The 16,057-nt window shown below is 37.6% G+C and overlaps 1 protein-coding gene across 1 annotated transcript; it reads right to left on the reverse strand.

The window, feature by feature from the left end:
- Positions 1-11,537: 11,537 nt before the first annotated feature.
- Positions 11,538-13,079, reverse strand: LOC145769180 (uncharacterized). The gene is made up of 2 exons (XM_082580771.1): positions 12,369-13,079; positions 11,538-11,873 (listed from the first exon to the last, which is right to left on the reverse strand). The coding sequence occupies exons 1-2, from the start codon at positions 13,077-13,079 to the stop codon at positions 11,538-11,540; spliced, it is 1,047 nt and encodes a 348-aa protein (XP_082436897.1).
- Positions 13,080-16,057: the final 2,978 nt, after the last annotated feature.

Below are 16,057 nucleotides of genomic sequence, written 5' to 3' on the forward strand. Positions count from 1 at the left end.
GCTTGGCTTGTTGTACCAGATACATATAACACTTAGTAAGTTTAACGGATTTAACATTTTTTATTAAACACACAAAAACAAGAAAAAACTACTAAATCCAACGTTTTCGACACCACATTGTGTCCTCATCAGGAATAATTACAGGTTACATCTAAGAGAAATAAATAATTGAATTTAAAAATCTTACATTAAATCTGTAGCCTACAAGCTACACCTCTCTACAACCCAATCAACAACTGATTCACGAATTCAATGCAGGATGCACAAATTGTTGAGGGACAGCTTACATGATATGCACAACACAAAACACTAAATAACTATTATAATAGTTTTATTGCAACCTGATACTATTATTTCGCACAGATGTACAATCCTGCAATAAAATGTTGGATGGTGTGCAATATGCCTAAGTAAACATCATGCGTTTTGCCCAAGACTAAGGGGGCCAGGAATGAGAGGGGGGCCCGGAATGATTCTTCGTACCCCTAGTGAAAACTTCTCTCAGAGGCCCTGTCTAGAGGAGGTTCTAGAATACGAATTGAGCCCATTCCCACCTGCCCTGTTTGAGACAAGCAACATTATGAGAAAGCCAGAGAAAACACAGCTTGCTAAAGCAATCGATGAGTACGCAAGCAGCCTATCTGATGAGGCTGTTACCAACGAAGCACCACAGAGCGAGAAGTATGTCCTTGATGGTGGTTCCCTCATGCATCGCGTGCAATGGACGAAGGGAAGCACATACGGCGCCATTGCGGATAGCTATGTCGACTTTACCCTACGCAATTGCGGGATGGCGACAGTCGTCCAAAAGTGAGCTTCACTCCAGCAACAGTCTTCACTGGAAACAAGGAGGAATTCCTATCACCTGCAGGGCTGCAATAACTAAGGGCTGATCAATATGATAAGCAACAAACTGCGAGTGAAAGGCCCACAGTTATAAACGCTGAAGGAGATGCCGACTATGATATTGTTCAGGCAGCTATTGCACCTTCTTAATACCACACTACAACCCTGGTTAGAGAAGACACAGATCTCTTGATCCTTCTCCTCTATCATATGGACAGTCGGAAGAAGACAATGTATTTTTGTTCGAACAAGAGGTCTAAAGATTAGAGGGTGTACAATATTAATACCCTAAAGGAATGTCTCGGACAACAGCTATGTTCTCAGTTACTCTTCCTCCATGCGTTTACAGGATGCGATACCACATCACGAATCTTCGGAATAGGAAAGAGAACACTCTTTCAGAAAGCCACCAAAAGCGACAAAGAGCTAGAATCCTTGGCACTTGCATTTACAAAACCTGGCCAGAGGGTGGATGCAATTGAAGAGTATGGCAAACAGTCAATGGTTCTACTCTATGCTGGAAAGCAAATCGAAAGCATCTTAAGCATGCTGGATGCTAGCAAAGATGCTGGAAAGCATCTTTGCGACATTCTGTGTTGAAAAAGAAAGTAGTTTCAGTGTCATCCTTCGTTGCGCCAGCCCGATTCCCACCAACTGCATCTTCTACAATATTCCATTTCCTGTGTGCTTACTATCAAATAATGATATGGTTAGGACTAGAAAGCAATTTGGACCCTACTGGCTGGGGTTGGAAGATTGAGGACAAACAATTCGCACCAGTAATGACACTGAAAAACCCTGCACCGGACAATCTGTTAAAGATTGTGCATTGTAATTGCACGATCGCTTGCACAACACGGCGATGTACATGTAGGAGGTACGGATTTCTGTGTACCTCTGCTTGTGGACAATGCCAACTTGTGTACTGTGAAAACCCAAACAATGTGCTTCCATTGGATCAAGACGACACAGACAGTACCAATGATAATTGTGACGACTACTAGTATGTAACAATCATAACTTGAAAAATAGTACTTCATCTCTGACATTCTCTGACGTTTAGTGCATATACTCTTCCATCATAGGCGTCGATTCCCGGCAGGCAGTGGGGCGCACCCCCCAGTAGAAATTGTTTGAGGGGGCAGCCACCCTGCTTTTCTGTTCTTTTTTGTAGCTTTGACAGTGTAATTTTATGGAACTGTTCAAATTTGGCTACATATTTCACACTTTTTATCATCTTGCCCCTCAGATTTTTTCTTAAATGTTAAAAAATCGACGCCTATGTCTTCCATGACATCATAATGACATCACAGACGGTTTCTGATATGTTCATTTGGTGCATAGATACCATGTTTATATGTGTTTAATACATTTATAGTGTGTTAACCCTATTCGGACTAAGCTATTTTTGTGAGGTAATGGCCTGACGTGTGGACTTATTCCATCCACACTTTCATTTGCTAATAATTTTTGATATAAAAACGTTACGAGGTTGCTTTTTTCGCAAAGTTAAAGCAAAATTATTGACAAACTGGTTAAAATTTTAAGTGGACACACATACTCTACCAGTTATTTGCTATTGCTTTTTTGCTAAAAGTAGTCATTTTTTTTTAATTTTTCTGATGTCTCCGTCATAATCTCCTGAAATCGTTAATATCTTCGTAAAAGGCACACGGTCCAGTCATGCATGTAATACGAAATGGTCAGTAGTCATGTAGGTCACGCAGTAAATCTTGGAAGGCACAAAACAATACAAATGTTTGCTAACTTGCTTGTACAAGATGATAAAGTTTTTCAGATGACCTGGCAATTTTAGGAGTAGGGTGTCAAAAACTGCTGATAACTAAAAAACTATACCACATAAAAATGTCATTTTATTACAAAAACAAAGATGAATAATTTTTAGGAAAAGTCATAAAACTTCAGCTAATTTGAGCCAGTAACTTTTATGTAATCGATGAAAGTTTTAGGTATGGACGGAACCCGTCCACCCGTTAGTCCAAATAGGGTTAATTGAACTAAAAAAAAATTTGGCGTACATTGAAAAATTTGGGGGGTCACCATTTTCAAATTATGTAAATTGACCACTTTCCCGGGGTCAGATTTTGTAAACTTTTATTTTGGGGTATAGTACAACCTAATCATACACTTAGAACTAAAAAACTTTTTGTATAAACTTTTTTTGGGGTCAAACCTTATATTGACCCGCCTACTGGTGCTGTCTGTTGTTTATAACAGTGGTTCTTATCCAAGGGGTAGCCTATACGCTCCTCTTGGTGAACGGCAATAGGCAGCACCTTGACTGGTTAACCGCAAGATTGTTCGGTGCTGCCAGATCTTTCTATTGCGATATTTTGATTTGTATGTAATTGTGTTTCTTTTTCTCGACTCGTATTAGGAAGAAAAATAAACAAAAATCTCTCTCTCTCTGAACGTCAACCACTTTTCATGGAGGGCACGAGCTTTTCAACGATATTAGATCTTTTTACAATAATTTTAATGTCGTAAACTGATTTGTTTGCCATTTGCATGTTTCTAAAACTGAGCTTCACTGGAAGGACTATGTGCAGACGGAGCTTTTGTTGTCTTTGTTTTGCAATCTGGTTTCATTGTACGGGTACGTCAAAGCAAAAAGAATAAGAACTTTGATGCGTTAACACTCATTGTGTTACTTATCGAAGAGCCTTAGCTCCCAATAAAGCAATAATGGGTGTCTTGAACGGACTTAAATATCAAGATGGTCAACTACTGTATGCAAAAGCAAAGTGCTTCATGAAAATCTGGAGCTCTTAGGGCGGAATTCAGAAACCAGACTTAAGGCGGCTTAAGTCTCTCTGGACAAAAGTCTGCGTTAAGCGTCGATTTTGCTATTCAGAAAGCAGACTTACGCTTTAGCAAGGCTTATACTCGGCTTAAAAGCCGAAAGATATAAGCCACCTGCGGAGGTGGTTTAAGCCTCTGTTGAAGGAAAAAGTGTTTGGCTAATACTGGAGGTATTGAAAGTAGGAGGTTTGTTACAGCATTTTTTTTAAAAATAGACCGTCTGGTGCAAAGGCCACGAGACGTTTTTGATAGTTTTTAATGTGAAGCAGGTGTGCCTGTTATCTTAGCTTGGTTGCAGGCAGTTTCGGTCTGACAGTTGGCTTGATTGTTGAATAACTAGACTTCTTTCAGACGCTGACAATAGTAGATTACTAGTGTTATTGCTGGTGGTGTAAATTTTGAAATGCCTATTTTGTGTTGTTGAATAACCAGACGCTGACACGCAGTTTAGTAATACTGCTTGTAACATCACTGTTGCAAACATACAATTGTGATTGGTCATACTTTTTCCTTTGTCTGCAATGCCAGGAAAAGACAAGTCTATTAACTATCTTACATTTGACAGTTTTCAGACCAAAGGGAGTCTATGCGCCCGCCCTTTTAGTCATAAACTGGCAACAGTATTCCTACAATAATTGTACTATTTTTAACTTTCAAGGCATCAAAAATAACCTGAGTTATCTGATTCTTTCAAATTGATGAATTATTGCAAACGAAAACCATGTGCGTATTGGCATAACGTTGTCGTAACGTTGTTTCAGTGCTTAATGAGTATTACTTGCTTGTGAAGGAAATTTTTGTGCCAGATCTGTTGCGTCATGGATTACTTGGCATCTACGTTAACGAACGACTTACTGATGCAACTACAACGTTTCTATTTAAACGTCACAAAAAACGACCTTTTTCTAGTTGTAGGTTTAAATAGCACAACATTGCATTATTTTTTGATTTAGCATGAATATAGCTCAGCTATGCGCAAACACTTCTTCGCGTAGTTAACTATCGCTAAGATATGAACTACTGCTTTAAATTTAATGAGCAACTTGATGAGCGAGTTTACTGCGCTTTTAGATAAACATAGTTTATACAAATTCCCCTAACCCTTTAATGTAAATTGCATTATCAATTTTCTTATTTCAATAAAAATACCAAGAGGATTTAATTACAACGATTCTGAACGCCAACTGCTTATTGACCTCATCAAAGACTTTCCAGTGGTGGAAAATAAATGAAAAAATGATAAACAAGCCTTTCCAAAATAATCAAACGAGGAATGATTTAACTAAAGTTTTTAACGCGAACAGCTCTACTGAAAGGACCACCCAGAGAGCAAAACCCGTTATATTTACATTGATTCAACGTCTGCATGCGTTGAATCAATGGTAAAATGACGAATCTTGCTATCTGGGCACAGATCAGCTGAAAAAGTTAGGGTTAGTTAGTCCATCTGATACATGGCGTTATTGACACAGGTTTTGGTTTGATACTTTGGTCACAGTATATTATTGCATATAATTATATTTTCGTTTTCTCACAAATTTGCAAACCATTGCTTTTAGGCAACTCTTCGATGAAGAGTATGCAAATATTCACATTGAAAGGCCTGTTCTCGATCATGCAGATCCTTTTAATCAACTTAACGACAAGCAGTTTTGTCAACGTTTTCGTCTTAGCAAAACTGCAACTATGGAACTCTTTGAATTGTTTAAAAATGACGAAACGTTGACAGCCCGATCGCATGCAATACCGCCCATACTGCAGCTATTGATAAGCCTTCGATTTTTTGCAACTGGCCATTTCCAGAGAAGCGATGGCGAATTGGCCGGGGTTAGTCAAAGTTCTGTTTGCAGAATTGTAGCGCGTATTTCTCGGTGCATACCCATTGTCACCCAATAGGATTCCATCAATTTCTCCATTCTCAAATTTATCTCGAATGATGCTGTTGTCAAAAATCCGCGCATCATGTGTCAATCCTGGCCATGATTGTGCAAGCAAAGTCAAAACTTTCCTATTTAGGCATCAAAAATAACTTGAGTAACCTGATTCTTTCAAATTTATGAATTATTGTAAACGAAAGCCATGTGCATATTGGCATAACGTTGTTTTACGTTGTTTCATTGTTAAATGAGTATTCCTTGCTTGTGAACGAACTTTTTGTGCTAGATCTGTTGCGTCATGGATTACTTGGCATCTACGTTAACGAACGACTTACTGATGCAGCTATAACGTATTTCAACATCATAAAAAAGTGCTTTTTTCTAGTTGTTAGTTTAAAGCACAACATTGCCTTATTTGGTGGTTCAGCATGAATGTAGCTCAGCTTTACAGCCTTCAGTTTCACGCTTCATTACCTCAACCAAAGAGTTGCTATAGCAATTTCTCTTTCGCGCAAAAACAAAGAGACTTAATACGGTCTTATATAAGTCGCGCGTAAGTCGAGTTTCTGCATCGCAAATAAGCTTCTCGTATAAGCCTGGCCTATATAAGTCTGGCTTACGCATAACACTGACTTATTTTGAGACGCAAATCTGAATTCCGCCCTTACAGTCTGTTGTTTTTTCAACCTGTGTAAGGAGATGCAGTCTAATTGTAAACAATGTAGTGATGCATTTTTCACAGGTATGATTGATGGCTGTCCATGAAATACAAGCTAATTAGAAGTTTCTTATTCAAACTATACACCTGTAAAAGCCGATTTAACAAGAAAATCTAGAGAACTTCAGTGGCCTAAGTTTTTTCGCTTGTTCTTCAGGTCACTTTCGATAATTATGAAAGCCAATCCTGAGAGATGGTAAGTTTTGTAGTGAACTAATGTACTATATGATGATTTGACTCCATAATTGTAGTTGTACGATTCATTTGGTGATAAACAATCAAGAACATTACTTAGGTAACAAATTGGAATTTTTTTTTAGTTTTACATCAGGGTTGTTGAAGATTTAAGAAAAAATTTTCACTTTTCTAACATTTGTGGGTCACTTGTTCATAAAATTGTAATGATCTTAACTTCCGAGGACAAACATTCAATCTCTAGACAAGTAGGCTAACATAATCACGCTCCAATGACACAATTTTCAGCGTTGAAGCAAATATCAAAGGAATACCATGCCATTATTTACTAAATTTCATATCTCTCTCTCTTTAGGTATCATAGCTGATATGGGAAGGTATGGACCCATGACCATACCTCACCCATGAACCACCCCCTTCCAAATTCGATTAAAACCTTATAGTAGATTTTTTATCAACTAAATAAGTTGCATTTAGTTCAATAGTACTTCTTGGAAAGTATTAGATTGAATCTTTTAAAATTTTGCAAGTTAGAGGGCGGGTGTGATTTTGAGGTGTTTCAGCAAAATTTCTCATTTGCGTTTGGAGCTTTACAGAAACTTAAATACAGCTAGCATCGAGATATAAAATTCAGAAATTGTAATGGGCTATATAGTGCAGGATTTAGTACAGTTCATTTAGATTTTACTTCATTCTAATTAAGTAAAGCTAAGATGGAACTTTGTCACCAACAGTTCTGACCGATGATCCACCAAAAGTGTTGTCCCTTGAACCACATAGTTCATGGGTTAGCACAATGCCTAATTGAGGGACAATAAACATGTTTCAGTTTTTTATTTTAGAAATTATTGTGTATTGTAAGTGGAGTGTAAAGTATTATAAAATGACTAGCAAAGCTGGTGATGCCTCATCAATTGTTTTTGTCCTCTCCCCACCACTTGCAGGAACGACAAAACAAACAGTTGACATTAAAAAGTGTTGAACCGACTTTTCGCAGTTTAATATTGCTTAATCTATTTCTGCAAACTGTTAGCAGTGTGCGCATTTGACAGTGTATTTATTGTATCATAAAAGTTTGCTCTAAACATCTTTAAGGTCAAACTTATCAGAGTGGTTCAAGGATCCATACCCGGTAGTTCAAGGGTCCAAACGCGTTTGCACCCTTGAACCACTCTGATCACCGTCAATGTTGTCAAATATTTTTGTTGTTTCTATAATTATACGTGGTTGAATTTTTTACACAATATACTGAAGTGATCACACTATGTTGTGTTGAAGTTTCGTCATCATAGAGTGATTAGTTAACCCTTTGCTTTTCAACCTTTTTTTGGAAGTTAACTGCTCAAGGGAGGGCCGTTTTTGGATCAAATTCAATCAGTTGTTACGTGTTATCCGCTGGTGCTATTTCAACAGAAGTTGCACTGGTATGAAAAAAAAATCATTTGTCTATAAGTTTGAAAAATCATTATTTCAAAATTTTATATGTTAAACTTGATATTTCAATTTTTGCAAAGGTACCCAAAAACAACAATTTTGATTTGTCTTGCCGCTGCTTAATTACCATGCTAAGCCGATTTCATGCAAAGTTCTGAATAACAAAGAGCTCGATCAACCGCACGAAGTGTGTGTGCGGTGTGCCTTGCATTGATAAAGATTTACGACTTGCGAGCAAATCTTATTGTAAGCTACTCATTGATTCTAAAATAGTTACAATCAGAGTAATATTGTTACACGAATTTGGAAAAAAAACAAACTGCGTTTGTTCTTTTACATTTTTGTCCTAAACTAATGCTTTCCAAAACTCATGGCTAGCTTCTAGTTTTAGGGAACCAAACTTCTCATAAGTAACACCTTAGCCTGCTTGAATAGCTGTTTACATATTCGTTTGTGTATTTTAAGTCTACAATTGAGTTTGTGGTATGAATATTTTTAGTAGAGAGAAGACAATTGAACAAGTTGTTGAAATTATCTGAAATTTCTAAGTTCAAATTAGGTGCTTTTGAAATTGTGGATTTGTGTCAAGTCGCATCACAAATATCATGCAGGCTACATCATAAGTCATTTCGCTTACGGTTGTTTATAAACATGACTCATAAATTATATCCACAAAAAATACAGCATTTACATCAACAAAGCTAAGTTTGAAGATTGTGTCAATCAATTTGAAAATACATTTTTAGTCCGCCAGCGTCGAAACAATGCAACAGCGAATTGAGGAACATGCGTAAACAAAAGAAATGTGAAATAACCCACAGTCAGCAAATCTACATAAATTTAACGTTTACAAATGTTGAATCAATGTAAAAGGACTGGATTGCTGAGTGACTGGGTCCTTATTGTTTGAAGCACAAAAAATACGCCTAAAGCCGACAACATCAGCAAGGCAGCGAATATGTTTCTGGCCAAAAAAAAAATTAACTTTTGACTTCAAAGATAAAAATGATTATAACGAAGCTTCAAAGTTTGTCGTAATAAATATTGCAGAGATACAATAAACATAATCATTTTTTGCCAGATTGTGAGAAGACTTCCTAGATTCTTTCTAAACATTTGCATGATTGCAAATTATTTTCTATAACTTTATACTTCCAAAAAATGGCTTCTTTGTTGAAACAACGTGGCTACAATTCTATAAAAAATTCATAGGCCTACTACATTGAAGTAATGAAATGTTTTATAGTGATTTAGCTGATGACGTTTTACAACATCCGAGAAGTAAAAAATAATAATGATGAATTATTTTACAAAACCGTGGTTTGCAAGCGCTTCACAAAAATTGTTGGGGAAAATTTACTATTAGACGTAAAACGTTTGTAAAAGAAAATTGTCGGTTTACGTATTAATAATGTTTATTGCGCTGATATCGAATTATGAACTGCCTGTATTGTCTACCTTTGTAGTTACCGGCCAGCTTAGAGCAGCATGCAAACTACGCGTTTATGGTATTTGCATCGTGTTATGATTCTCGAAAATTTCCCACAAAGTCTTTATTTTTATCGTGATATTTTTGTGCTTTTTCTGTCCTAAACTTGAAGTCATTGTGCAACACAATCTACATCTGTTTTTAGACTCAGTTGCAAGAATACTTGTTTAGTCTTCATTGAAAATCTTTTGTGTGGTGCATCATTTCAAGTAGTGTCTTCCCCTAAACTGTTACACAAACCGCCCAGAACCAGGTTGATTATGTATCTTACAGCCGTTGAGAACCCGTTGTTGTATGTGTGGAATTATTAGATGTCTGACTAAATTCCTGCCAAAGTCGAGCAAATTCTGCTTTCGGGTCCTTGCCGTTATTTACTGTATTTTTGTTGATAAGTTTAGGCAGCATTTTTCCAAGATAAATGAAGACATCGGTATTGTTCGTCACATTGGCGTAACGTATTCAGATGTTGAATCAATGATCAAGAAAGCTGATTCGTTGTTTGTCTCATGTGACGCCTAGCTTTATGCCTCGTCATGTAGATAAGGCATTATCATCTTTATTTTTCGCTCTTTGGAACAACACACAGTGCACTGTGAAACAAAAATGCAAGACATAACAGCAAGTAGGCAACATAAAGCAAGGAAGGGACATGTAGCCATCGAGTTAGCTGCTACGTGTAGCCTAAATGGAGCCTATCTCATAATCTTGAGTGTATCTCACAATTACTGTTTGCGAAAACGCTATTTCTCCGGCTTCTCCCAAAAGCATTTGCAGTGATACATTTCCTCAATTGCAAGTTTTGCCAATGAGAGCATTTCCATAGAACGTTTATTTCGAAACCAGGTTTTTCGTGTCTTTACCCAAGGGAAGATTTGTTATTGTAACGTTTTTTATTCGTCAATGAATATTATCTGCTTGAACCAACTGTTTTGAATAGTTTGTGGCCTACATAGCCTACTATTTTGATCATTGATTGCTATTGTTCGTAGAGCTGATAACGCAAAAAAACGCTTGCTATTATTGTTTCTAATTAACAGCTTTGTGATCACTGGCTTTTCTTTTGTGGCATAAGAAATAACGCGCTTTGTATTATTGAGGTCAAACCAAACAAATGAAAACAAGAGGATGTTTCGCTCTGCTCGCGCATATCGATGCATGAAGCAATTATGAGCTTATGGCTTGTCATCGCAATGTAATCCATTTCACGCTTTGCTGGAAGTTAGCTAGAAATAGCAAAAATTCACCAAAATCTTGAATTTACAAGAAAACTACACAACTTTTAGCCTCAAATTTAATATCATCAGATCCGCCTGGCAATTTTAGGAAAAGTCAAGAAAAACCACGTGCATGGCGTTACTGTGCTTCAAGTAATCAAAGGAAATATGAGGGGGGGGCCAAATCTGGCCACCCTTTGAGGAACAAAGTGTTAACCAACTATAGCTTTTAATGTGAAAAAGTGGCTCATCAGTCCATACCTTCCCCTACAGCCCTCGATGTACAATGATGTTCCAGTTTGTTCGATCTCGTGCTTCTTGCCAAATTTTAGTAGGGATTTTGATAAGTGGTTGAAAATTGTGCAAAAATGTGAATCTTTGTGCTCCTCTTGACCGTTTTCCTAGAATTTTTCCACTTAAAGATAAATATTCAAGTTCGCCTTTCCTTATAATGTGACCCCAAAACTTCAGCTGCCGCATTTCTAAAGATCTCATTATCTGCTGCTCCTGGCCCATCTGTTGAAGAACTGCTCTGTTGGTTCGAAAAGCTGTCCATGGAATTTTAAGAATTCTTCGGTAAAACCACATTTCTGCAGCTTCAATTTTTTTCGGGTTTTTGCCGTTAATGTCCAGGTTTCAAACCCATACATCAAAATTGACCAAACAAAGCATTTTAACAAACGAATTTTTAAGGTTTTGGAGAGCTTTCGATCTTTAAAGATTTTTTCCATGGTGTTGAAACTTGACTTTGGTAATGCAATGCGTCGTCTAATTTCTTCTTCACATTGGGTGCTTGGATTCAGTATTGAGCCCAAATAATTGAATTTTTGCACCTGTTGAATTTTGTTATCATTGCAGTACACGCAAATTGTTGGTTCAGGAAGACATTTCGAGACGGCCGAGTTTTAGTTTTGTTAATGTTTATTTTTAGTTCATATTTTTCACTGGATGTTTTGAACTGCATCAAGTATAACTTGCAAACCACATTGTGACGTTGCAAGCAAGACTGTGTCATCTGCATATTGAATATTATTTATAAGTTTTCCGTTTATATTAATTCCTTCATCAATTTCTTCCAGTTCTCTAAGGATGAGTTCACTGTACAAATTGAAGAGATCTGGGCTCATGACACAGCCCTGTCGAACACCCCTTGATATTTCCATCCATTCAGTGGTTCTATCGGGAAGCATGACAGCGGCTTGCTGCTTGTAGTATAGATTGTGTATCATACGGAAATCTTTATCATCAATCCCAATTCGTTTTAGTGATGAAAGAAGCTGGAAATGGCGTACTTTATCGAAAGCTTTTTGATAATCTATGAAACACAGATTTACATCTTGTTGGTGCTGAATTGAACGTTCACACAGCATGCAAACTACAAAAATTGCATTTCTGGTTCCTCTGTCAAGCATGAATCCGGTATTGGCAAGAAGATATTTCCGGTAAAATCTTTCTTCGTATTCTTTGGAGGACAATTTTTAAGAGCAGATTTAATGTATGTGACATTAGACTTATCGTTCTGTGATTTCCACACTCAAGTGCGTTTGTTTTTTTCGGGAGGACAATAAAAAGAGATTTCAGCATATCCTTAGGTAATTCACCACTTTCATAAATGGTATTAATGAGATTCCACAACAAGTTTATTCGATCTTCTTTCAAGGCAATCAACATTTCCACCACAATTTCATCTGGGCCTGCTGCCTTGCCGGTTTTTGAATTCTAAAGGCTAAAGATTTTTTCTTTAGCCTTAGCTAATCTAAAGCCCACTGTACTTCTTCCTTTAATATTGGTGGTCCCGTTTCACAATTAAACATATTATTATCAATATCTTCTCTGTCATCTTGAAAAAGGGTAGTAATGTACTCTTCCCAACGTTTCTTCACATCTTTTGGTTCATAGAGAATTTTTCCAACAGAAGATCGAATGCATTTTGATGTTAATACAGGACCGGTGCTGGATATTAAGCGTATTTCATTGAACAGTTCCTTCGGGCTGATGTCTTCAAGCCTTTCAATTTTTTCACACTTTTCTTCTAACCATCGTTCTTTTGCAGATTTGCACTTTTCTTGAATAGATTGATGAATTTTTTTATATTTTTCTCGGTTTGTTTTTGATTGTCTTCTCTCTGACATAAAATTTTTTATTTCTGTCATCCAGTGAGGCTGTTTAGTTCGTCTGGTTTCTTTTGGTATAACTTTATCTGCTGCTGAGAGAATACTTGTTTTGAGATTGTCCCACTGATTATCTACTGTTTCTTTATTTTGGTTCACTGGGAGATTGTCCAGGACAGCATGACAAAAATCTATTCTTATTACAGGATCTTTTAGAGCAGTTAACAAATATTTCGGTTTGCGTTTCGGCTGTTTTAGAGTGTTTAAACAAATTTTGATTGTTGTAATTACAGGGTTATGATCACTTTTTGCATCAGCACCTGGATTGGCTCTTGTATTAGAAATGGAAGACCTATATCTTTCATTTATCATGATTTAGTCAAATTGATTTCTTCATCGGTCACCAGGATTTGTCCAAGTATGTCGACGCCGAGGATGCGCCACAAACCATGTGTTCTTAACAGCAAGCTTTTTTCTTTCACACCAGTCAATGAGCATCTCACCACGATCGTTTTGTGATCCAAGGCCGTGAGGTCCAACAGATTTTCCATGTTTGTTGCAGCCAACTTTAGCATTGAAATCAGAAATCACCCATCACAATATTCACTTCCTGTTATTTACATTCCTTGTACAATTCATCCAGTGAGTCGTAGAAATCACCAATTTCCGAGTCATCTGCATCCGTTGTTGGTGAATGAGCAACAATCAGATTGATATTGAAAGGACTAGCTTTCAGTTTTACGAGAAGAAAACGATCAGATTTAGGCCAACTACCCAATATTGATTTAGAAATTTGTTTGTCAATAGACACAGCAACATTTCTTTGATGTTCAAATCCTCCAGGGTATATAATTGTTTTATCATCCTTCCCAAGTTGACTAGTATTTGTCGAATGTCCATCTTACAGTACTTCGCAAAAACCCAAGCGGTTCATTCTCATTCTATCCATTTCCAGCATAACATTGTCAAGTTTTCCTTGTTGGTAAAGTATTCGTACATTCCATATGGCAATTCTTTGAGTTCGTTGTCGGATTGTTTTTGCATTAATTACAGTTGTTGAATGACGATCGAAGGAGGCCTGCAATTGATGACTCCGATTACCGGGCGAGGGGCTCTGGTTTCTAGAACTCATAGACCCATTTACGCCGTTTCTCGTATTTTTGTTGAACTTTTGCATCATTGTAGACTTGGCCATAGTACTGAAGTAGGTAGGCCAGTTCCTTTCTTCAGCGCCTCTGTGTTTAGTCAGCCGCACTGCTTCCAGCCGCACCACGAAGAGGTACACAGATGACTTGGTGCCAAGAACGGTCACCCAACGGCCACCCAACGGTCACCCAAATTTAATATGCATGTGAATAAAAAGCTATTTATTCACATGCAATAAAAAACATTTCTCTAATTAAAAATGATATATAATTTTCTCGAGTCATTAAACGACAATGTTTAATTGAACCATAGACATGATTCAAGGGATGGTTTATTGTGTATTGTTCAAGAAAATCACCTCTTTACCTAAATGATGATCAATTGCTGTACGATAAAAAACAGTGAATAAATCTTATCAAGGATTAAAGGTAAAATAATTGCCTTTCAGAAAGTTGAAATAAACGTTTACAATACCAGAGACCTTGATAATATCAGCTTGTTAAGTTGCAAGTTCTTAAGGTTAATGTATCTATCTATAAATCTTTACCCAGTTTTCAATATTATCTTTGAAATGACAATCTGAATTAGTTCTTGCAATCAAGCTAGTTACCAAAATGGATGCTGTAATCACAACTCTCAGAGATCAAAATAACTCCTTATAAACAAGAGGAAGCACACTAGCTTTGTAGCACAATTGTATCTGTGCATTTTTTTATTTTTTTTCAACACGTTTCAAAGGAAACGTCGCAAGCGAGGTTATGTCATTTGTTACTTACTAAACAGTTCATTGCTATGTGTAGCGGACGCGGCAGTTAACACGCGCGCTCATATGCAGCCGTTCATGCTGACGGCGACATTCCTGGGCAGAACCGGGGTCAAAACTGGCGAGGAATGACCAGGACCCGATAGTCTTCTTTACTGCCTTATTTATCGACTGGTTTGACAGAATAATACTTGACCACAAGACAGAATTCTTAAGACTGCATTATTTATTAGCTTGGCTTCTACTGTAGCTTCAGAAGAACAGAATCCGCACACATCAAAAATGAAAACACCGAACTACTGACAATCCCACTACCAAAACACTAACATGCTGGCGTACTACATTATGAACTCCATCACAAAGAAATGAGGAAACTTCGTACATCGGGGTAAAAGGAACTTCGTTTACAACTGCATCGTCCAGCGAATAAAATTCTACATATTACCTTTCACAAATTACATTCCAGAAGCCGCAGAAATCAACCAACCAGCTTGATTACAAATGGAATAGTAATAATAATGTTATGGTTTTATTTATTGTCGCTCTACAACAGCTATGGTCTTTTAGCGACAGGGCTCATTTTTAATTTCTATCAGGTTTACGATGTTATCACATTATTACCCGACTCATTCTCACTGCGCTATGCAGGATAGAACACAATCGGTACCGTTTTTAAAGTCTTCGGTTTGACCCGACCTGGAATCGATCTCAGACCTACCAGCACCAGAGCCGAAGGCGAAACCACTCGGCCTCTGAGCTGGTAAATGGAATAGTAGCGAGGGATCATAGTTGCAGTTTCTTAAAAAGAACTCTAGCTTTAATTGGAGAGGCGCAACCACAGGAATTGCCAATTCTACATGCGACCATCTAACGTAATATAACGTGGATTTACGTGTCGATGAAGTACAGTGGGACTGCGATTCAGGCACAATGCAAAAATTGATTAAAAGACTGCATTCCGAGAGCGCGCGGTATTTGTTAATTGGAAAGAAAGGTTCTAGAATGCGACATGACGTCATGGAATTGACGCGCGTTATGTCAGATAAAATGGCTCTCTGGCGCCACAGACAATGTTCTAGAATACGGCTTGACGTCATTGCAGTGACGCGCGTTGCGTCAGAGAAATTAGCTTTCGGGCACCCGTAAGAAGGCAAACGGGGCGAACCGTTTGGCTTCTGATGAAGGTACCTAAAGCAAAAATATGTAAAGCGGAAGAAACGTGCAAGTACAAGCCATAGTATGTATATATATAACAAGGTAATGTCTAAATTAAATCGATAACACGGTATGCACTGAAAACAAGAACGGGGTCAGATCCCCTCCTCACGGTGCGGGCGCTAACAGTCTCTCTGTCCTAGAAGAGCGGCTGGTCGGCTCTGACGGTCGGTTGAAGCAGAGGTCTTGTGCAGCGGACATCCGGCCACGATGATTCCTAAATAGC

Source organism: Aplidium turbinatum, chromosome 4 (assembly GCF_918807975.1).
Source record: "Aplidium turbinatum chromosome 4, kaAplTurb1.1, whole genome shotgun sequence".
NCBI lineage: Eukaryota > Metazoa > Chordata > Ascidiacea > Aplousobranchia > Polyclinidae > Aplidium > Aplidium turbinatum.